Source organism: Desmodus rotundus, chromosome 5 (assembly GCF_022682495.2).
Source record: "Desmodus rotundus isolate HL8 chromosome 5, HLdesRot8A.1, whole genome shotgun sequence".
Taxonomy (NCBI): domain Eukaryota; kingdom Metazoa; phylum Chordata; class Mammalia; order Chiroptera; family Phyllostomidae; genus Desmodus; species Desmodus rotundus.
This window is the reverse complement of record NC_071391.1, coordinates 5,757,843-5,779,953: the sequence shown is the minus strand read 5'-3', so window position 1 is coordinate 5,779,953 and position 22,111 is coordinate 5,757,843. Positions and strand designations below refer to the sequence as shown.

At 61.8% G+C, this 22,111-nt stretch overlaps 1 protein-coding gene across 6 annotated transcripts; it reads right to left on the bottom strand.

The window, feature by feature from the left end:
- Window positions 1–591: 591 nt before the first annotated feature.
- On the bottom strand, window positions 592–20,527 carry CDC42BPG (CDC42 binding protein kinase gamma). 6 transcript variants are annotated; one of them, XM_053924116.2, is made up of 37 exons: window positions 20,255–20,527; window positions 17,559–17,650; window positions 17,392–17,475; window positions 16,935–17,030; window positions 16,438–16,586; window positions 15,026–15,119; window positions 14,586–14,786; window positions 14,213–14,461; window positions 13,722–13,801; window positions 12,737–12,834; window positions 12,563–12,643; window positions 12,165–12,271; window positions 11,882–12,061; window positions 11,495–11,587; window positions 11,231–11,352; window positions 11,085–11,154; window positions 10,747–10,853; window positions 10,537–10,651; window positions 10,160–10,308; window positions 9,983–10,071; window positions 9,620–9,672; window positions 9,440–9,538; window positions 9,301–9,360; window positions 8,931–9,036; window positions 8,510–8,643; window positions 8,290–8,429; window positions 8,111–8,192; window positions 7,164–7,380; window positions 6,326–6,388; window positions 5,606–6,205; window positions 4,447–4,544; window positions 4,056–4,140; window positions 3,793–3,913; window positions 3,529–3,646; window positions 3,219–3,336; window positions 3,032–3,117; window positions 592–1,763 (listed from the first exon to the last, which is right to left on the bottom strand). In XM_053924116.2, the coding sequence occupies exons 1-37, from the start codon at window positions 20,412–20,414 to the stop codon at window positions 1,707–1,709; spliced, it is 4,653 nt and encodes a 1,550-aa protein (XP_053780091.1). In that variant the 5' UTR covers window positions 20,415–20,527; the 3' UTR covers window positions 592–1,706. The 6 variants fall into 6 exon arrangements, with proteins under 6 accessions (XP_053780091.1, XP_053780092.1, XP_053780090.1 ...); XM_053924117.2 differs by having other exon boundaries at window positions 3,219–3,333; XM_053924115.2 differs by lacking the exon at window positions 592–1,763 and adding an exon at window positions 1,798–2,355 and having other exon boundaries at window positions 9,440–9,535.
- Window positions 20,528–22,111: the final 1,584 nt, after the last annotated feature.

Sequence of the window (22,111 nt, the reverse complement as noted above, 5' to 3'; positions counted from 1 at the left end):
ACCACTCCCAGACCGCGCCACCCCCTTCTCTGAGCAGCCTCGCCTGGATGGGGTCAGGACCAGGACGGGCACTCCAGACCCATGTCCACCCTTCCCCACCCAGCGCACGGGGCCTAAGGCTACCTTCTAGGACCAGCCTTAATACTGAGCTCTAAGGTCCTCTGGCCGCTGCTTGGGTCTGTACAAAAGCAGGCAGGAGATGGGGGTGGGGGGAGTAGAGCCAGGAGGAGGAATTTATTTCCTGGGCTGCCTTCCTGCTGGGCCACAGCCAGGATCTTCTGCTGAGCCATGGGCTCTCAGGTCACACCACTGCCTCTTCCTACCCGCCCGCCTGAGGGTGGGAGGGGCGTGGCGAGGGGGAACTGCCCCTCCTCAGTGGGTCCCCTCCATGCCGCCCACTTTTGAAAACCATCCGTTATTAAAACTCTCTTCATTGACCCCCACTTGAATGTGTCACCTGATTCCTGAAAATATGAAGAAGACAACCTGGCCCCTAACTTTCCTTGATAACTCTTGTTCCTCCCTCCATTTCTGATCCCCCCCCTCCATTTTTGGAACCCCAGGAAGACAGATCCAGGCGGGGAGGCCAGCAGCTCACAAAGTTGTCTTTATTGCTTCCTTACTGCCTCACAGAGCGTCAGGGCCGACCCCTCCCAGGAACAGGGCGTTTGAGGAGATAAATACTTATTTTGCCCCCCACTCATCAGCGGGGGGATGTTTAATAAAAATAGTAATATAATAACAATAATAATGACTGTGATCAATAATAAAATGTCCCCTATGATCCCTTAATACACAGTTGGTCAAAGCTTTGAGAAAAAGGACCCCCCCCCTTTGAGGGAGGGCCGAAGTGTGCCTGGAGACCCTCAGTGGACCTGTTGGGTGCCCATCTCCCACCAAGTAGCCCGTATAAATACCCTCCCCATCCCACCCCCATTTAGAATTCTCCTATCCTCTGGACGGATTAGAGGGCAATGTCAGCTGGCTCGTAGAGCCCCTCCCTGTTCCCAACCATGAGCTCCTCCCCAGACAGGACGGGGTAGGTGTCCCCCAGTCCCCTCACCCCTCCACTCTTCTTCATCACTCCTGCTTTATCCCTTTCTCCTCTGAAGGCTTTTCCCTCCTTCCAATCACTATCACCTCCGCCTCCACTTCCTTGCTCCTCACCTATCTCTCACCCCTTTCACCTACATCCTTCCCCCTGCTTCTCTAGCTTCCTTTCCTCAATATCAGAGCCTGTCCCTCCCACCCTGGCCCTGAGCAGAGACTGGGATATGCCCCAACGTGGCCTTGCTGGGGGCTAGACAGTGCGCAGACCAAAACTGAGACTGCTCCCAGGGACCCAGCCCCACACCCCAACTCTTGTTTACAAGCCTCCCAAGGCTTGGCACTGGGAACGAGAGTTTTGGCACAATCATCACTGGACACCAGGACAGAGGGGCCCCCAGGGCAGAAGACAGACCATTCTATCCCCAGTGGCGAGCACAGGTTGGACTGGGAGTAGAGGAGAAATGTGGGGGGAGGGCTGGGAGTCAGGCTCCCCAGGTCCTGGGGACCCAGGCCAGCCTCCCAGTCTCTATCCAGCACAGGCTCTCCCTGAGTCCGAATTTCCACGTGTCCCGGACCAGCCGGAGTATGGCATTCCTCAAGGTCTTTGCTCCCTCACATCTCAGTCCTGGGATGTGGGTGGGCCCTGCCAGAGAGTGTCAAGGGGAACTCTCTGATTCAGGGGCCAGGGGGAGGCTCCGGGGCCGCTCTGGGACCTGGAGGAAAAAGAGAAGGAAGTCAGGGGTGGAAAGAGGAAAGCAGGACTCTGTCCTCACTGGGCCAGGGCCTCCAGAGGCCTTTCTGGGACCCATCACCTGCTACAGCAGGCCCTTGGAGGAGGCCAGATGCGAGGTGGGGGTGGGATTGCATGAGAAAAACCTGGGGAGCTCACACTAAATCCCGGAGCCCCAATTAAAGTTCCTTTGTTCATTCACTCCATTCTTCATTCAGTCAACAAACATGCTTTACTTTGGAAGAAGACAAACTTGACCCCCACCATCAAAGAGCCCACAGTTGAGGGAGGAGGACTGGCACCTGGACAAAAACCAAAGCACAGCAGAAGTGACAAGAAATGAGTAGGAGGAGGGCAAAGAAGGCAGACCAGCCCCAGGGAGGCAGTGACTACCTGACTAGGCAGCCAGGTGGTCTCTGGTGATATTGGTGCAGATCTTTGAGGGTGACCTGGGCATTAACCAGGCAGAGGACAGGAAAGGGCATTCAAAGCAGGGGAGCAGCAGGGGCAGGAGCCTGAAGATGTGAAAGAACATGGTGCCCTGGCTGGTGTGGCTCACTGGGTTGGATGCCATCCTGCAAACCAAAAGGTCACAGGTTCGACTCCCGGTAAGAACACATGCCTGGGTTGCGAGACAGGTCCCCAGTTGGGGGCGTGCCAGGGGCAACCAATTGATATTTCTCTCCCTCTCTTTCTCCCTCCCTTCCCCTCTCTCTAAAGAAGAGTAAATAAAATCCTTAAAAGAAAAAAAGAAACAGAGAGAGAAGGAAAGAACATGGCAAGTCGCAGAACTCTGCGTGGCGCAGTGTGGCGGGGAGGTGGGGGGCCAGGAGTTGGAAGCAAGGCTGGAGGGTGAGTAGGAACCTTCCCATTTCCTCTTAGATCTTCCCCAGACCCCACCAGGGCCAATCGCTCCTTCCCAGCTGGGCCTCTGCTAAGAACCCCAAGAGGTCCCCGCTCTGTGGCTCTGTCCACATGCGCCGAGCGCCACGCTCATGCAAGTCTCACAATAACAACTGCATTTTCCAGGCAAGACCAGCTCGGGGAGGGCAGGCACCTTGCCCAGGGCCAGTCAGAGCCAAGATTCCCACCTCCACTGTGGGGTGAAACAGGTAAGAGTCACATCTCTTAGTATTCAGGGAAGGGATGGGCTAAGCTCGCTCTCCGGCCTCAGGTCCCAGTGCAAGGCCTAATACAGGACAGAACTGACCATCCTTAGAGTGGGGGAGGGAGAAGCCCCCACTGGCTCACCTGTATTAGGGAAGTTGCGGGGCTCAGAGATCCCTGGGGACAGGACACCGATTCACTGGACAGAGATGTCCAAGGCTTTCTCTTCACTGTTCCAGAAAGGGATGAGGGGACAAAAATCCAAGGTCATATTCAAGAGGTCCAAAGAGGGCGGAAACTTGGGGGCAGGAGGCTGTGGGGCTATCCTTACTGGAGTCCGCTTTGCCATCGCTGCTGGTGGAGGCTGGGCGCCGGGAGGCCTCGGAGAAGCTGTGGGGCCGCTGTGGGACGGAGCTGCGGACACCTCGGCCCTTCGCTTCAGGAGCCTGCTGGGGCACAGTGAGGAGGGGTCGGGACTCAGCGGCACCACGGAGCATGACAAATGAACTGCGGCCAGCCACCAGCCCGGACATGCTGACCACACGGGTACCAGGTGAGCTGAAGACGGCAAGTGCACCGGAGGAGAAGCCGGTGATTTGCTCAGCCTCACCGAGATTTGTGATTGGTGCCAGGGTACTCACCGGGGACAGGTCCCTGGGGCTGGGCTTCCCATCCGTGGGGCCGACGTGCACCAGGTGGTTGAAGTTGGTGGGCGGTGAGATGAGCTTGGAGCGCATAAAGGGGTCCTTCAGCATCTCCCTGTCGCAGAGAAGGTGTAGGAAGGAGGGCTGCGAAGGTGACGTCTCCCCGGCCCCCTCTCCCAGAGCTGACTCTCTGCCCTCTGGGGGCGGGCCTGTGCTTCGCCCCACCCCCAAGAGTAGGAGGCCCCGCAACCGCTGCTGCACCTGCGCTGCTGCTGCCGCTGCTCCTCTGACACCCGGAAAAAGAAGCGGCGCTTGCTCTTGGTGCGGAACAGCTGGCGCCGGCTGTTGTCAGTGAGGTCAGGGATGTTGAACTCGTCCTTCTCTGTAGGAGAAGCAGAGAGCTGGGCAGCGCTCCCAAGTCCCCAGGGCCCCAGTCAGCTGGTGTTCAGGGTCACACACCCACAGGTGGCACAGGGGAATGCACACTTGTGCACACACATACACAAGCACACACACTCCCTCACCTGCCAGACGGTTCCTGAGGTAGGTCAGGCGGACCTTCTCGGTGCCAAAAAGGAACAGGGAGCCCTCCAGGTTTAGGGGCCGCACCTGAGGCAGCAGGCACAGAGGTCAAGCCGTTCTACCCTGGCCCACCCCAGACCAGCCCCTAGGGCCTTAGCAGGTCCTCCCCTTCTTTTTTTTAAATAGTTTTTTTTTTCATTACTTATTTTAGAGTCAGAGAGGGAGAAACAGAGAAAGATCGACTGGTTGCCTCTTCTACTGGCTGCCTCTTGTACATGCCCCATAGGGGACCAAACCCACAACCTGGGTATGTGCCTCGACCCGGAATTGAACCCGCAACCTTTTGGTCCAGGGGGCGATGTTCCAACTTACACCAGTCAGAGCAGCCCTCACCTTCTTGAGCGGCACGGTTTGGACCCATTCTGCTTTCCTCACATCAAACACATCAATGGAGTTCTCACTGAACACCGTCAGGTAGGGGACGACGTAGCCTGCGGGGTAGAAGCTGGCTGTGCTGAGCAGCCCTGAGCGGGTCGCACACCTCCCTGGGCCTGTCTCCTCCTCGTTACCACGGGCACACCCTGTGCCCTGCCGTAGCACGGCGACTTTGTGCCCCACCAAAAGTCCTTCTTCTGAAGACTCTCCAGGTCACCCCACCCAGCTTCCATAGCAAATCAGAGATAACAATCTTGGAGTGCCACTCTGCCGTGCCAAGCATAGTTCTAACCACTTTGAATATTTCTCCTCCTCTAATTCTCAAACAACCCCTAACTTACAGATGAGGGGCCAGAAACCTCAGAGCTAAGTAATGGGCGGGTCACCCAGCAATGAATGAGAGCTGGGGACTGGCCCCGGGCTGTCTGCGCCCCCACTCCCCCGCCCCCCCCCCCACATGCTGGATGCCTGTGCTACGCCCAGTCCACAGGCCCCACCCCAGAAGGGCCATTGCTCATGCAGGGAGCTCTGTCCCTCTTTCAGCCCGTACCCCATCGCACCAGTTACCTGCCAGTGTGCGAGACTCCCCACCCCCCCACCCCACTCATTCATTCATCCATTCCTGGGTGTGAAGAAGAAACCAGCCCCAGCCGGTGAGGGGCCCCCAGTGCACCAAACCAGTCATTACAGAGGAGGTGCTGAGAGCCAGGGCAGAGGTTTGAACACATGTGGGGAAGCACAAAGGAGCAAAGGACTAATGACGGGGGAGGGCAGGGACGGGGGCATGAAAACGACAATGACAGTAATCATGGTGGTCATTTATGGAGGGCCTGCCAGCTCCAGGTCCTGAGCAGACATAGGGCCTGGACTTGGGTAAGAGTTTGCCAGGTCCAAAAAGGAGAACAGTTTGGGCAGGGGGAAGATGTGAGCGAAGGCATGGAGGAGGAAGGTCCCCTACAAGCCACCGAGGTCGGATCAGGGCGTGGTCAGGCAAGAGGGTGCACACTGGCTTCCGGTGCCAAGCTTAGGAGTTTGGGGAAGGCCCTGTCTACCTCTGATGTATGGGATACACATCAGGTGCCTGGCCCCACCCAGCATGGCCCTCCACTGGCCTTACCCCAGCCTGTGGGCAATGCTGGCCACAGCAGCTCATGGATGCGGGACTTGCGGCCAGCGCTGTCTACATAGACCCCGGCAGTGGTGAAGAGTAGCAGGAACTCACTAAGGCTGAGCTCCACGGCGCCCATCGCCTCACCCAGGCCCCCTCTCGATGGTGGCAGCTCCTCAGGCATCAGACCACCCCCCAATGCTAAGGGCGTAGCCTCATTGAGCAGCGGGTAGAGGGAGAAGGCACCAGCTGCACCCACACACAGCCGGTCACCCAGCAGCTCCAGGCTCTGCACAGGGGCTGCTGCCTGCAGCTCACGGATGCGGTGCTGCCAGGGCCCCGGGCCTGGGCCCAGCTGGTAGCAGAGCACTTGGCGCTTGACAGCTATGCAGAGCACAGGGGTGCGGGCCTGCAGGATGCGTCCGGCTGCCAGCGCCTGGCAGCCTCGAGACTCAGGGATCTTGGCGCCTGCCACCTCGGTGCTCTCCAGCTCAGCCAGGGGAAAGAGGCGCACGCTGGGGCCTCGGCCACACAGCACGATCAGAAGGCCCGCAGTGGGGCTCACAGCCAGCCGCTGCACCCGCCGGCACTCGCCCACCTGGACGATGTCTGCAGAGGTGGCGAGGGAGAGTGTTACCATCAGGTAGGTGAGAGACAACCTGGTGCCCATCTTCTGGTCCCCCAGGGTGGAGCACCGCCCACACCGGCCTTGGCCCGGGCTGCACGTACCATTGCTGTGCAGGTGGATCACAAATAGCCCCTCCTCGGTGCCCAGAGCTAGCCGGTCCTGGTCTGGTAATGGGGAGGAGTCAGGGGTCAGAGGGCCTGTCCAGAGGCGGAGACTGGGTAGTCCACCTGCCCTTGATGAGCCTCAGTTTCTCCCTCTGTGTCACTGAACCCTTCTGCAGGGCGAGTGTTCAGCTCACTGCAAGGCTTGCTAGATAAATGCCCCTGTGCCCCCAACTCCTGCCTGACACAGAGGGCCTGGCCAGTCAGCGCGTTCTCTCCTGTGGCTCCCACCATGCGCGAGTGTGGGGAGAGGTCCCAGGCTGCTAGGGCAGGGGCTGGCTCAGGGCCTGGGCTGCAGGAGAAGCCAAGGAACTCTGCTAGCACCTCTCCTCCAGCTGTCGGTCATGGAGGCCCCAGGCTCCTTGCTGAATACAGCAGCCCCATGGGAGACGGTGCGAGGCTCAAGCGCATCCAGGCTCCCCCAAAGTCACCCAACTGCTGGTAAGAGAGTTGGGAACAAAACCCTCATCTATTTTTTATTAAAGCCTTTGCCCTGTTCACTCACGTGAATTCTTTTAGAAAAAGCAGAAATGGAGGCACAGAAATGGCGAGCAGCAGAAGCTAGGCCTGCTGCCCACTAGCCTGGGCTCCTCACACAGCCATGCCCAGGGGACGGCTGGGGGAGACGTGTGCAAGGCAGAGTCCACAGCTCGTGGCTGCAGGGACTGGACGGTGACAGTGGCCCTCATGACTGGCTGGGCCAGCACTGTCCCTGCAGGCTCCGACTCCTCCCCCCAGCCTGCCCCGCCCCCCGGGCAGTGCCCCTGGCAAGGCTCACCGATGATGGCGGCACAGAGCGTGTGGGGCAGCAGCGGCAGCCCGTTGTCGTAGGCCTCCTTGAGTGTGTACACAGGCCGGGGCCTCGGCCGAGCGTCCAGCAGCAGCCGCTGCAGCTCGCCCAGCACCTGCAGCCAGCGCTCCCGCTCGCCCTCGCTCTCCGCCAGCAGCAGCACGGTGCACGTGGCAGGCGGCACCGTCAGCTGGGAGGCTGTCACCTGTGGCAAGACATCCAGGCTGGAGGGCCACAGGCCGAGGGCCAGTTGTCGTTCCTCCCTTCTCTCTCTCCAGCAGTTGATGCTTATTAACGCGGACATGAGCTTGCTGGATGCAGAGCTGGGTGCTATCTTAGAGTGGGCGATGAGACAGACAGGGTGGTCGGACAAGCACATGGACAGCCGCAGAGTGACGGTGGTGGGGGTTCGGGGCATGGCGGGGACATAGAGCAGGGCCCCAACCCAGGCTAAGCGGGCAGGATGGCCTCCCAGGGAAGAGGGGTTTCTGCTGGAGGCAGGATGGGGGCAATGAGTGGAGTAACCAGAAATGGTCAAGGTAGGGGAGGGGCTGGCAGAGGGAACAGATGTGAAGGCGTCCACGAGCTCAGGACGCTTGCAGAAGTGGTCAGAGCAGAGAGAGACTCCAGGGAGAGGCCAGGAAGGCCTGCAGGGTCAGAAATGGGGCCTCAAGGCCACAGTCAGGAGAGCACTGAGGGCGACAGGGAGCCACAGAAGAGTCCTAAATGAGGCAGGACAGCCAGCTTCACGTACGGAAAACCCTGTGCCCTCCAGGATGGAGCATGCGTGTACAGACCAGGATGGAGGCTAGTGTAGCCGTCTGTGTGGCGGTGGGTGGGATGAAGGGGTCAGCCATGGGGATGGAGAAAAGTCACTAGAAGGGGGTCGGCATGACAGTGGACGGTGGTCTGACCCACCCTGCCCTAGCACTTACCCTAAAGATACGTGGCAGGTCCTTGGACTGGGCATGGATGACATCAGAAGCCAAGACAGGGGTGGCTGAGAACTGGGGGTCCCTGGAAGGTCCATGAAACAGGTTAGAGGTGGCACTGCCCCTGGCTGCAACCCACCCACCCACTTGTCTCTTGCCCCCCACCACTGCCTGGCACCCACCTCAGATCCAGTGCCTGCAGGAGGGCCCCGCTGGCCGGGCTGAGCCGAGGGTCTGGAGCATCAAACAGCAGCAGGCGCGAGTCACTGAGGGCAGCAAACACCCTCTGCCAGCCCCGCCGGACACCCGAGGGCCGTGGCACCTGGGGAAGGCAGCCATGGGAGGGCCTGCCAGGCCGCAGCCCCCGCCCCCGCCTCCCCCGCCCCCCAGGCCCCAGCTCACCGACAGGAAGCCCTCATAGGCAGTGCCTGTGCCTGTTTCGGGGTGCACTCCCAGTGCTGCACAGAGGAGGTCAGAAGGCACAGGGCAGGGGGGGGCCTGAGGGGCACAAGTTGAGTGACAGAAGTAACCGCAGGCTGTGGGGATAGCAGGAGATGGCAGGTGGGGTGAGGTGGGTGGGGACAGCCGGGAATCAGGACTTAGGGCGTTCCCAGCCCCAGCTTCCCTGAGGCCGTGGTGGCACCTGAGCTGTCACCACCGCCCCATCAGTGAGGAGACAAACAAAAACAGCAGTGGGAACTCGGCCTGCTGTGCTAAGAGAGGCCGCCTGGGTGTGTCGGGAGCAGGGTGCTTTTGTTCCCTCCTCCCAGGGGCTGTGCTGGTGCCTGGGAGGTGGGGGCACAGGTAGGACAAGGGGTCTCACCGTCACAGCCCAGGCCCTGGCGGCCCAGGCCCAGCATCAGCGAGGTGCAGCGCAGACACTTGGTGGGGGATGGGAAGCTCCGAGGGCGCAGCATGTGTGACCCGGGCTAGGGAGGGGGAACATGGCCATTACTCGTGCCTGACCCCATCCTCCCAGGGCCCTGAAGTGGCAGGCAGGACCAGGGAACAAGCCGGGTGGCAGCGAGAACTCTGAGCCCCAGTGAATCTGTGGCAGCACGCAAACTCGTCACCGCCGCTGCCACCCACAACGTGGTCTGCTGGCCATGACGCGGGGAGAGACCAAGAGGGTCCTTGGAAACCCAGCAGAATGGCTTGGTGTCCCACCCCATTTCACCCCGCTAGGCACCAACCTTTGCAGGAGGACTTTCTGCAGGGGCCGTGGTAGCCACAGGTGCTCTGGGGAACACAGCCTGCAGGGAGGGCGGGTGAACAGGTGAGAAGTGCATAGGCAGAGGGTCCCCCAACTGCAGGTTTCCCACTGGTCCTTACCCCCATGCGCAGGCTGCGTCGGCCCTCCGGCCGCAGCTCTGGCTCCACTCCAGGTCTCGGCGCCTCTCCTGAGATGCCAGGGTCCTTGGCACAATCCTTCTGGGGTTTAGGAGCAAAGTCAAGGTCCCTGTGCCTCTCGCTAGGACTGCTTCCCAGCCAGCCCCCGCACCAGGTTCTTACCTCTGAGCTCCGGAAAGACAGGAAGGGGATCAGGGAGTTCGAGGGCTTGGTGTCTGAAAACAGAGGGTGTGGGTCACTGGGGCTGGGGTCCCTGGCCCAGCCCTGACACTTACTTACTCCTGAGGAACCAGAGGCCAGTGGGGGCCTCAGCTGCCACCTCAGTAAAATGGGACAACTGTAGCCTGTGGTGGTAGGACCCGGCATCCAGCAGGTGCTCAGTAAGTGCTGACTAACAGGTGGTGGGGTGGCAGTCTGGAACAAATTCTTGTCTCCACAGCCTGCAAGGCTGTGGGGGGCCCTCTCGGTAACTGCGAGTCAGGAGTGGGGGGCTGCTCCAGAACAGGCATGTAGACGGCCACTCACCTCCTGGCCCGCGGGTCCGCAGCTCCTCCCGAAGTGCAGCCAGCTCCTGCTGCAGGCCCCGGTTCTGCTTCTCCGCCTCCTGCAGATGGCTGGGGGAGAGCCGGTGAGAGCTCACGACAGGCCTCTGCGTGGGCCCCGGGTCCTGGGTCCCCTCTGCCGCACCGGCCCCAGCCTCACCTCTCGGCCTGCAGCTGGGCCTCCTGCACCTTCGTCAGCTGCTCCTGCAGGCCCTGCTTGGCCCGGATCTCGGCCTCCAAGGCCAACTGCAGCTCCAGCCGGGCCGAGGCCTCCATCTTCTGTAGCCGCCTTGCCTTCCACTGGTGGTCCTGGTGGCCGGGGGCACCATGTAAGATGCCTCCTGGGACTGGCTGGCTCAGAGGCCCCTTCCCACCAGAGCATACCACTGCCCGTGCCACCTGGCCAGGCTTGAAGCCCAAGCTTTGCCACTGACGTGCTGGGGCTTAAGCAAGTCACTGCTCCTCCGTGAACTGCATCCTTACCTTCAGAATGGGGCTACTGGCACCCCCTCCCCAAGGGGCATCTCTGGGGCTCACCAGAGGTTGGGTGGGCAGTGTCTGGGTGCCCACGTTCTTCAAGGACTCCAGCTCCTCAGCCATCTTGGTGGCCAGGGCCTGCAGGTAGCCTCTTGAGACCTTCTCATCATTCACCCTGATCAGAAAGGGGGCTCAGGGTCAGGGGCCGGGCCCTCAGCTCTGCCTGGGCCAAGCCCCCAGCCCCGGGGCCCCCAGCCCACCAGTACCCACCAGCTGAGGATATCAGCAATCTGGGCCTCCCAGTTGCCCTCCGTCTCTCGCCGCTCGCCCTCCAGCCGCTGCCTGCTCTGCTGCTCCCGCTCCAGCTCTTCCATCAGCTGGAGACCAGGTGGGAGGTGGAGTCAGTCCCCAGGGGCCCAGACAGCCTTGAGTCCCGCCTGTGTCCACCCTTGCTCACCCGCCACGGCTTGCCTGCCTGCTGTGGGTAACGCACAAGGGAGACAGCTGGCCCTGGGGCCTGGCCAGTCGGCCCTTCCCCCCGCGGCATTTGTTCCTCGCTCTGTGCTACTGCCTGGCTGTCTATCTTGCCCTCTGTCTACCCGGCTCACCCGCTCCTGCTCCCGGCTCAGCCGCCTGTTCTCTTCCTGCAGCCGGCAGAGGGCCTCCTTTCCACTGGGCCTGGGGAGGAGAGGATGACTTAGTGACTCCCAACTTGGGCCCTGGCCTTGGCCCCCGCCCCAGTCACCCAGCTCACCCGTGGCCACGGGCCTGCTCCAGCTGTACATGCAGGGTGGCCAGCTCCTTCCTCAGCTGTGCTTCCTGAGGCCCGTCCTCGGGCAGTCCTGTACCGTTGGTCTCAGAGGCAGTGTGGACAGTCTTGAGGACATGGAGAGGGGGCAGGGCAGGGACGTGAGAAGCCATGGCCCACCCTACCCCTGGGACACAGGCCTGGACCCAAGGGTCCTGAGTGGGGAAGGCCAAGGGCAGTGCCACTTGGCAGGGGCTGAGACTGCTCTACCTTGACCCGGGCAGACGCCTTCTCAAGGCTTCGCTCCCGCTGTCTCTGAAGTCGTGTCACGTCCCGGCTCAGGGCGGCCACCTGGGCCTGTAGCTGTGATGGGGTGCAGAGACAGCCGGTGCTGACCGTGTCCACCCCAACCCTCTCCCTGGCTGTGCTGCAGACTCCTGGGCTCTGCCAGCTGCAGCAGGAAAGGAGGTGGTGAATCCCCGGCCTCCCACCCTAACCATCATCCCCTTGCTCAGGCCTCTGACAGCCACAGTGCGGGGTGCAAGGGGACATGGCATCCCCAGAACCTCGAACCAAGCTCTCTGGGCTTCCCCTAGCCATGCCAGGGGTCATGGGGGCTGGGCCCTACTGCTGTGCCCACCTACCCCCGCCACTTACCTCCCTCCTGGCAGCCTGGGCTTCCTCCAGCTGGGAGCCCAGGGCCTGAGTCTGGCTGGCTGTAGCCGCCTCTCTCTCCTGGGCCTCCTGCAGCCTTTGGAGCAGTTCTTCCTGCCGTCCCTGGGCATTGCGTAGCTCCTTCTCCTGTGCCCGCAGCCCTGCCTGAGCTTCAGCCAGCTCCTGGGGCATCAGGGTGGGGGTGGGGAGGACAAAGCCTGGAGTCAGGGCAAGGACCCCTCACCATCGAGCCCTGGGCCATTCACCCACCCCACCGGGCCCTCACCTGGAGAAGCCGGTCTCTCTCCTGCCGTAGGTCACTGGCCTGGCCTGGGCTACCAGCAGGAGGCCCATCTGTCTGCGACAAGGGGGCCTTGTTGTCCCTCAGCGTCTCTGCCAGGAATTGTCAATGAGAACTGCACTTACTGACCGCCCCAGCCTCAGCTGGGCCCTCCACCTGCAGTGTCTCACAGAAGCCTCACCGCAGACTGGGTGGCGGGTCTCCTCGGTCCGCTTTCTATGTGCAGGCTCAGGGGGTTTAAGATAATTCCCTAAGCTCACGCAGCATGCACAGAGTAGGACAGGATGGGGCCCTAGGCTGGGGTCGGGTGCGCTAGGAAAGCAGGTCAGCCTCCACGGTGAGGGCAGGGGCACAGATATGGCGGGTATGGGTGGGCAGGGTACCTGACAGCCTGTCCTGCAGGGTCTGAACTTCCTCCCGTAACTGCTCCCGCTCCTGGCGGTCTGAAGCGATCTGCAGGGCCTCTGTCGCGGGGAGAGCCTGCGGGTGAGTAGCTAGGCCGGCAGCAGTAGCCCCGAGTCAGACTCACTCGCCCTGGCCCAGCTGGCTCTCCGTACCTTGGAGCTTCCGGCTCAGCTCCATGTTCTCCTGCTCTAGACAGCAAAGCTTCCGGTCCAGGGCAGCCAACTGCTCGGAGTTGCTCTCAAGGCCCGGACTGGGGAGAGTGGGTCAACACAGGTTGGCAGAGACCACCCCCCCAAGCCTCCATTCTCCAATCATTCATTCACTCAAGAAACACCCACAGTATGCCAGGCCTGTACCCAACCCTGGGCTCTGTGCCAGGAAGAGAAACAAATCAGACCAGATGCTGCCCTTGGGAGGCCCCAGGATGGCACCACGGGCAGCATCCCGGGGCAGTGGCTCCAGGGTCCCCCAGGTCCCGGTTCAAGCCTCACTGCTGGCCCTGACAAGCTATGTGACCAGGAACAGTCATCTGACATATCTGAGCCTCAGTTTCCTCACGGGAAAATGGAGGTGATAACAGGGTTTCTTCCGAGGACTGTCAAGAGGACTTGGTGATACGGGTCCTGTCAGCCCCACACCCAGCACACAGGAGGCACTCCATGAGTGCGGCACACAGTGGGCGCTCCTGAGTGTGGGTCAGATGCATGTGCTGACTCCTGGCAGCTTCCCTTCTCCCAGGACCTCACTATGGTTTCAGGCCAGCCCCACGCACGGAACTGGATCATCCCGCCCACTTCACAGAGGCATAACGTGAGGCTCTGGGGGCAGAAGGGGCCCTTCCAACGCTAGAGCTCTGGCTCCGAGTCTACTACATTCCTAGCCTGACATGGAGGCTACTGGGAGGGCCAAGTGCTAGGGCGGGACCCAGAGGGGGCATGAGCACGGCATCACTACGACCCTGGACTTGGGGGACTATCCTCAGGAGGGCTCAGGGCATACTTCCTCAGCACTTGTCACATGCAGGCACCAGGTGGGACATTCAACTACTTTCCCAGGGTCAGAACATGCTATGCTCCCAGTGTCCTCCAGGCCAGGCAGCCCCCAGCTTCCCACCAGGCATGTGACGACTAGACTCACCTGCCCGAGGTGTAGGTGAAGCCCACAAACGGTAGGTGGTGGCCTGAGAAGGTCCCATGGGAGGGCGGTGGCAGGGTCCCCTGCAGAAGGAGAGAAGAGGGTCAGAGTCGACAGGCACAGCTCCAGGCTGAGGCCTGAGACCCAGGAGACGCCCCGGGACTAGGTGTGCCAACGTCCTGCTGCCTGGGCTGGGAAAAGGCCCCCACCTAAGCGGAACACAGTTCCCACGGACCCTTGAGGTTGGGGCCTCCCAGGCACTGCTGGGAGTCCTCTGCCTTGAACGACTTCTGCTTAACAGAATGACACGAAGTCAAAGGACCTTCACTAGGTGCAACCCACCTCAGGGCAGGCGACCCATAACTCCCAAGAGCCTCTGGGGTCTGAAGGCCTCACTCCCAGCCCAGTAACTGCTTTGGAAATCTTCTAGGGGGTTCCCCACAGCCAGGAAGGGTCAAGACAGCTTTCCGGCTGCAGAGGGACCCCGCACGCACCGGGTGGTTGAGGGTGTCGTCGTCCACGTCAAAGTTGGAGGTGTCCATGGGCCCTTGAAGCTCAGGGATATAGGGGGCAGTGCTGGTCGCCAGCCGCTCCCAGTCCACGCCTTCGAAGAAGGGATGGTTCCGGAAGTCATCCAGCCCTCCCCGGCCCAGGCGCCCCTCCTGGCGGCACAGCAGCTGGCGGATCAGGTCTTGGGCACTGGCTGGCACATCAGGCACATCTGAGGGAAACTGCAGGTGGTCCTGCAGGCCCAGGGAGAAGTGAGGTGGGTATCTGGGACCCCACCTCCCACCTACAGGAATCGCCAACCTCGCAGACTCCAGAGTCCCGCTGGCCTCCCAGAACCCTGGAGCCTGGCGGCCAAACCTCATGGTTCATGATCTTGCCGTAGGTTTCCACCAGGGACTCAGCATAGAAGGGCGTCTCCCCGAAGAGCAGCTCATAGGCACAGACCCCCAGTGACCACCAGTCGCACTGTGGGCCATAGTGGCCCTTGCCCTCCTCCATGGCCTGCAGGATCTCGGGGGAGATGTAATCGGGAGTCCCCACTGCCACTGACGAATCCACCTGTGCGTGGTGTTGAGGGGCCATGAGGCCGGCTTCGGGCTTAGCTGGGCCTGCAGGCCCCTCGCCGTGGGTCCAGGCCTGGCACCCCCACTCCTTAGGGGTTGGCTGGTCTGGTGCTCCCCCCTGGGGCCTGGGCCTAGTCCTTCCTTCCCCTGGAAGCCTGATGCCCCCTGCACTAGGCCTGGTGCCTCCCAGCTCTCCTGGACCCCCTTGCCCCCACTCTGGGGCGAGCTACTTACCATGCCATTGTTGTTGAGACGTAGGCAGGAGCCAAAATCAGCCAGGCGGATGTGCCCATTCATGTCCAGCAGGACATTGTCCGGCTTGACGTCCCTGGGCGAGGCAGGGAGAGTGAGCAGCTTGACCTGTGTGTGGGAGCCTATGTGTGTGGGCACATGTGTGGGGGCCTGTGCATGTGGGCACATGTGTGGGGGCCTGTGGGGGGGGGCCTGTGTGTGTGGACCTGTGTGGGGGGGCACGTGTGTGGGGGCCTGTGTGTGGGGGCACACGTGTGGGGGCCTGTGTGGGCATGTGTATGGGGGCCTGTGTGTGTGGGCATGTGTGTGGGGGCCTGTGTGTGGGGGCCTGTGCATGGGGGCCTGTGTGTATGGGCACATGTGTGGGGGCCTGTGTGTGGGGGCCTGTGTGTGTGGACCTGTGGGGGGGGGGCATGTGTGGGGGGGCCTGTGCATGGGGGCCTGTGTGTGTGGGCACATGTGTGGGGGCCTGTGCGTGGGGGCCTGTGTGTGTGGACCTGTGTGGGGGGGGGCACATGTGTGGGGGCCTGTGGGGGGGCACACGTGTGGGGGCCTGTGTGTGGGCATGTGTATGGGGGCCTGTGCGTGGGAGCCTGTGTGTGGGGGCATGTGTGTGGGGGCCTGTGCATGGGGGCCTGTGTGTATGGGCACATGTGTGGGGGCCTGTGCATGGGGGCCTGTGTGTGTGGACCTGTGTGGGGGGGGGCACATGTGTGGGGGCCTGTGGGGGGGCACACGTGTGGGGGCCTGTGTGTGGGCATGTGTATGGGGGCCTGTGCGTGGGAGCCTGTGTGTGGGGGCCTGTGCGTGGGGGCCTGTGTGTGTGGGCCTGTGTGGGGGGGCCTGTGTGTGTGGGCATGTGTATGGGGGCCTGTGTGGGGGGGCCTGTGCGTGGGGGCCTGTGTGCATGGGCACATGGGGGGGGCCTGTGCGAGTGGGCACGTGCACATCTCAGCATCACACTCGGCCTCACACACATGCATGCATGTAGGACAGGTGGAGGCTGGTGGCCAGGCCTCCGAGCTCCCAGGAAAGAAGAAGGTGGTTAGATTGGGAAAGGGGTCCATGAGGTCAACCCTCGGAGGCAATAGAGTGTATTTGGGGGACACAGGAGTCAGACTCCCCAGGGCAAACCACAGCTCGGCCACCCAGTGGCTGAGTCACCTTAAGCCAGGCAGGAGCTCACCGGTGCTAAGCCCTGACTTCCTTGTCTATAAAATGGAACAATGGCAGCCCCCATCATTTAAGGTTTTTGGTGAGAGTATTCAAAGGCATCATGCAGGTGAAGCACCCAGCACAGGGCGTGGCACGTGGTGAGTGCTTAGCAAATGTCAGCTGTCCCCACAGCTGTCAGCAGGGGCTGGACCGGTCATCGGGAGCTTTGTGGGTCCCACCTGTGAACGTAACCCAGCTGGTGCAGAGAGTGGATGGCCAACACCATCTCAGCCAGGTAGAACTGGGCCAGCTCCGGCGGGAGGCGGTCCTCGAAGCGGCTCAGCAGAGTGAGGAGGTCCCCACCGGCGTAGTAGTCCATCACCAGGTACTGGATGGTGGCGGGTGGGACAAGAATTGGACGGAAAAGGGGGACACCTGACACAGGGCCCCGCCTCCCAGTGGTCCTGTGGGGCTCTGGGAGGCAGGGCTGTGGCTCCCACCCACACCAGGGCACCAGATCCCAGCCAGAGCTCAGGTGGAGGTTCCAGGCCCTGGACCTGGGGGGGAGGGTACACCTGTTGGTCCCCGGAGGAGGGGGGGTCTCTCTCTCTCTCTCTCTCTCTCTCTCTCTCTCTGTCTCTCTCTCTCTCAACTTGGACCCGGTGCCTCTAGCCCCCAAGGACCTTCTCCTTTGTCCCCAGCCCACTCCGCCCCCCACCTTGCCAAGAGCCCTCACCAGGTGCTCCTCGTCTTGGAAGGCGTAATGCAGAGCGGTCACCCAGCGGCCGTCCCCCTTCACCAGGACGTCCCGCTCCTCCCGGAAGCAGGCTGTCTATAGCAGGTTTGGGGGGCAGGGGCAGGGTGGGGTCAGAGCCCAGCAAAGCCCCACGTCCCCTCAGGGGACAGCGTAAAACTCAGACAGTCTAAGAGCTCAGATGGAAGTCGCTGGTGTCAGCCTGTGCTTTGTGGCTCTGGGCCTCAGTGTTACCGTAAGGGAAGTGGGAACGACTTGATTGCTTCTAAAAAAGGTTTATAGTGAGGAAGGGATGAGGGTCAGCACCTGGGGGTGGATCCTCTGCTGCTCGGCAGCTGTGCCCGCCCCCTCCCCTGCAGGCCCCGTATCTCAGTGGCAGCATGCACCCCCCACCCCGACATTTGTAGGGTGCTTAAGTCCCACCAGACCCCAGACTGACCTCAGCCCTCTTCAGCATCTCCCATTTGTGCAGCATTTTCATGGCAAAAATCCGCCCACTGTCCCTCTGCCGCACCACAGCGACCTGAAGCCACAGAGAGCACTGGGGTAAGCCTCCTTACACCCTCCTTACACAAACACCCTCCTCCCACCCGGCCCTTTGCTCACCTCCCCGAAGGCTCCTCGGCCGATCACCTTCAAGATCTCAAAGTCATCTCTCTGCAGCCGCAGCTCTTTCACCTTTGTCACAAAGGGGCTGGCTGAAGAGACACAGAGCGGGGCTCAGGGAACCTGCGGGAGGGCCCCAGGTCCTGCTCTCCCCAGAGGAAAGCCAGGAGCTGTCATTCCTGAGGCCAGAGCAGGATGATCTCCCCAGGGGCAGCCTCTGGCCGGGGCTGGAGAGGCACTGCAGCCCACTCAGCCGTGAGCAGGACACATGCAAGCTGGGGTCCTGACTGCTGACCACCCCAAACCCATGGCTCCTGAACCCATGTTCCCAGGCTCCAGACAGCTGGGATCCCAGGGACTGATGGAACTAGTAGTCCTCCCCAGCTTGGGGACTGACCCTGGCCAGCCAGGTCACCTTGGGGCAGACGGGGATACCATTCCCATCCCCAGCTCACAGTTCTTGGCCACCTAGCAAGACCAGGCCGGGCCTGTCTTGGGAAACTGGACAGGCAACATTCCTTGTCCCCAGAGAGGCTTCTCTGCCACTGAGGAGCTGTGGCCTGGTCCCGGGACCCTGTAGGCACAGAGGTACCTGGCTGGCGGTGAGACCTGGGGGAGCCCCAGAGGACAGGCAGGACAGTGGTTCTACAGGGCTGCAGAGGACAGGCCCTGTCTCCCCGGGGGGCCTCCTCGCAGGCAGGCATAGCCAGGTCTGCCCAGGCTCTCACAAGACGAAAAAACAGGGCCAAACACCTTGCCCTGGCGCCCGGCGCTGGCACTGGAAGATGTGAGCACTCAGAATCTCCTCTAGGCCTGACCAGCTCTACAACTCTGAGCCCTGCCTCCCTCCCTGGACTTGGCCTTCACCTGGCCAGGAACCTCCTCCTTCCTCACAGTCCCTGGTACTCCCATAAGGGACATCTCCAGCCTCTCCCAGGTCCTTTCCAGGCCCAGAGGAGGGGACTGGAGCCTGGAATATTAGGGAGGCAAGAATGACCAGCAGGGGTTGGGGTCAGTTGCAGTCTGGCTCCCTGCCTCAGTTTCCCTCTCCAAGAGGTAAACTCCCTGCCGGCTAGGCGGGTCTGTGGGTTGGACAGAGAGCTGCTCCACAGGTTTATCAGGCAGAACCCCCGCAGCAGGGGTGGAAACCTCATTACAAAAATTAATTGTCTCTTTCCCAGGTCTGTGTGTACAGCTGACAGGAGCAGCCACAGGTCTCCAAGGAGCAGCCGAGGCCAGGGCAGCTACCCATCGGCCAGAGAGGGCCCAAAACCTGGGGCCCATAGCCAGGAGGATCCAGGCCCCCAGGACCGGCTGCCCAGTCCCCTCACCCTGCCCAGGGGATGGGGGCTCTGGGCAGGATCGGGGACAAGTTGGGGCAGAAGCAGAATGAGTCACCGCCCTGCAAGTTACCTCGGGAGATGTCAACAGACAGGCCCCCACGCTGGGGTCCCAGGCAGAGGTGCCAGAGGCAGGCAGGGAGGAGCACATGTGTGTGCAAACACACACAAACACGTGGGTGTGGCGTCACAAGGAGTGATGACAACAGAGTGAGACACACATAAAGTGCAGGAGGCTGGGGGGAGGGCAGGGGGCAGACAAGACAGGGGCCGTCTTACTGTCCTCCCCCCAGGAGAGGGCTGCAGCTGCAGGCCAACTCGTCAGCATGTCTCAGGTCCCCAGCTGTGCCAGGGTGGGCCTTGTGCCTGCCCAGAGCTCTAGTTGCCCACTGGGCAAACACCCGCTTCACCCCACCCTGCAGGCCAGACCCTATGCCCTCCCCCACGGCCTGGCCAGGTGTGACCAGGGAACTCTGGGGCTGGCACAGGTGTTCACACTGAATTCAGGGTCACCCCAGGCCAGCCACTCCCGGTGACTCAGACGAGTCAACCAGGAAGGGGTGCAGACCCACATCCAGCCAGGTCTCCCTCCTCGGCCCTGGGGAAAAGCCCTCAGGAAGCCTGGCCGGCAGCTTGCACAAGGGGCTGAAGTTGGCTCCTATGTCCAGCCTGGGGTGGTCTTATATGCAGGGAGATGGAAGTGTGTGTGTGTGGCGGGGGGGGGGGGGGGGGGGGGAGGTGAGTGTGCACTACCTACAGCTCCATGAGTAGAAACGGGTGAGTGTGTAGCAGCCAGTGTGGTTGGGGTGGCCTGCAGGTGTGGGCTCCCTGGGTCTCCCCCCCAGCTGTGTACGAGTACCCCGGGGTGTCCGTGGGGCATGTGGGAGACTGAGACAGCATGTGTGTCAGTGGGTGGCACGCATGGGAGTGTGTGTGAGTGTGTTCTCACAGGTCATGAGGTATGATGTGTCAGTGAAGAATTCTGGACGCGACTCTGCGACTCTGCATAGAGCATCAGCTGAGTACCTGCGTCTGGTGTCTATACCTGGGACCAAGTTTCTCTGAGTCTATGTGAGATGTGTGTTGTGTACACGTGCCACCTTCTGTGAGCGGAAAGGAGTGTGTGTGTGAATCTGAGTGAGGGTAAGGTGTGCAGGTGACTGAAAGGGCCGCGGGGTCCGATGGCACGTGTCAGGGCCACTTCTGGGGGTCTGCGACTGGCAGGTGGGGGAATCTGTGGGCGTGCGGCTGTGGGTGGGAGTGTCTGTGGGCGCGGAGCGCGGAGGGAGAGGGTCCTGACGCGGTGTTCATCGGTCGGCCCCCCCCCCCCCCACCAGTCCCGCCAGAGTCACTCACCCCAGCTCAGGAACTGCGCCACGCTGCGCTCTCGCCGCAGGGGGGCGCTGCTGAGCTCGTGGTGCAGCCCCAGCAGCAGATCCAAGAGGCCGTCGAGTCCCGGGCCGCCGCCGGCCTCGCCCCGCACCAGCTGCTCCAGCGCACGCAGCCGCTGCTCCATGGCTGCGGCCGAGGCTCTGCGCCCGGACTAGAGCCGTGCCGTCCGCATACCCGCCCGTCGGTCCGTCCGTCTGTCTGTCGATCCTCGGATCCTTAGCGCGTCCTCCCCCCACCCTCCCGCCCACCCCGCTGTCACCTTCCTCCGCGGCAGCCTGCGCGCCCTCACCTGGGCGCCACGCCACGCCCTCCGCCCCGCCTTCCGACGAACGGGCAGGTGCGTGCTGGCCAATGGGACATGCGACAGTAGGTGAAGGTGGGAGGGCGGAGGCCCGGGGAGGCGGGGCCAACCCACGGCCAGGAAGTGGAGGGGCGGGACCGAACAAGCACTAACTCCTGGGTGGGGCGGGGGAGGCGGGGGTCCGCAGGGGTCCGGGAAGGCCTCCTGGGTCCCCGCGCGGCCCCAGACCCAGCCTTACTCGGGCCCTCGCCGGCCACTAACCTAGGTGGTGATGCTCGGGGTACTGCAACTTCCCTCGCTCGCCGGGGCAGCGGCCGCTTCTCCCTCAGCTGAGGGAGAGGGGCTGGGTAGGTCTGCGGCCCCGGAGCCCGATGGGAGTTGTAGTCCTCTCCTCCGCGGGATGCCGACCGTGCTTGGCAACCCCCTCCAAAAAAACTTGCCAGTTTCTGATTTCATTTTATCTGTATCGTTGCGGCCTACCCCAGAGACAGGTGTGTGAGGCAGGGATGGTTACAGTGATTTGGCAGATGGACACACTGAGACTTCAGATGGACAAACATGAATTGAGAGGCTGAGGATGAGGGGACCCAGGAGTGGGGCTGAGCTGGTAACTCCAACTCCCCCTCAGGCTTCAGGTTCAGGGGATAGCCTGGGACGAGCTGCCGCTGCCCATTGCTCCCCTGGTTGCATGTCTCGTGGAGTCCCTTAGAGTTTAGGAGATGCACACCTGTGGGGGGAAGGGAACGGTGCCGGCTTGCTCCAGGGAGGGAGAGCAGGCCACTACAGGCTCTTAAAGCCTAGGTAGGAGCAGGGCCTGCGGCCGGCCTGGAACTTAAAGGCCAAGGAGAAGTCTGAACTGAGCTGGAGGAGGTCAGGGGAGGGGAGGGAGTTGGCTCTGTTCGGTGGTATTTCTGATTTCCGCCCAGCTGTGTCCAGCTGGGCTGGACCAGATGCCACAGGACTCTGGGTCTGTCCAAAAGGAGGGATCAAAGGGAGAGGGCTTTAGTGGCTTTAGATAACAAATTCTTCTATTAAAAAATATCTCTTTGGGGATTTGCCTCCTCCCTTAGGCAGGGACCTTCTTGAGTCTTGACAGGGTCAGGTTGCCAGCATGGAGGGAGGAGGCACTCTGACTGTCCCTGGAGCTAAATGGAGCGATCCCAGCAGCCTCTGGGCTTCCGCGGGCTTCCACATTTGATCTCCTGTGAGACCTGTCTGTGGTCTGTGGAATGGGGAAACCAAGACAGGCTCTCTCTACCCAAGTCAGGTGGGGGAAGGGACCCGAGATTCAAATCCAACAGCCTCTGGGTCTTCTGGGAGCCGGGTTAGGATTGACCCTCTGGGTTCTCACCTACAACCCTCCTTTTTGGGGCGGGGCAGGGGTGGGACCCACAGGAGGCTTTGCACCCTCAGAGGCCACAGGAGGGTGCCAGAGACCAGAGGAGGACAAGGTGCTCGGGACAGGCCCAAGTTTCCATCTCCTGGGAAAGGCTCCTGCGTGGGTGGGAAGATGGGCCATT

Bases quoted from the DNA above. Each gene is read 5' to 3' on its own strand.
- CDC42BPG (XM_053924113.2), bottom strand. From the start codon at position 20,414: ATGGAGCAGCGGCTGCGTGCGCTGGAGCAGCTGGTGCGGGGCGAGGCC. The intron at 9,361-9,439 runs GTAAGGACCAGT...CCCTCCCTGCAG, and splicing joins GACGCAGCCTGCGCATGGGG to GCTGTGTTCCCCAGAGCACC. The intron at 3,118-3,218 runs GTAAGGATAGCC...TTTCTGGAACAG, and splicing joins CGATGGCAAAGCGGACTCCA to TGAAGAGAAAGCCTTGGACA.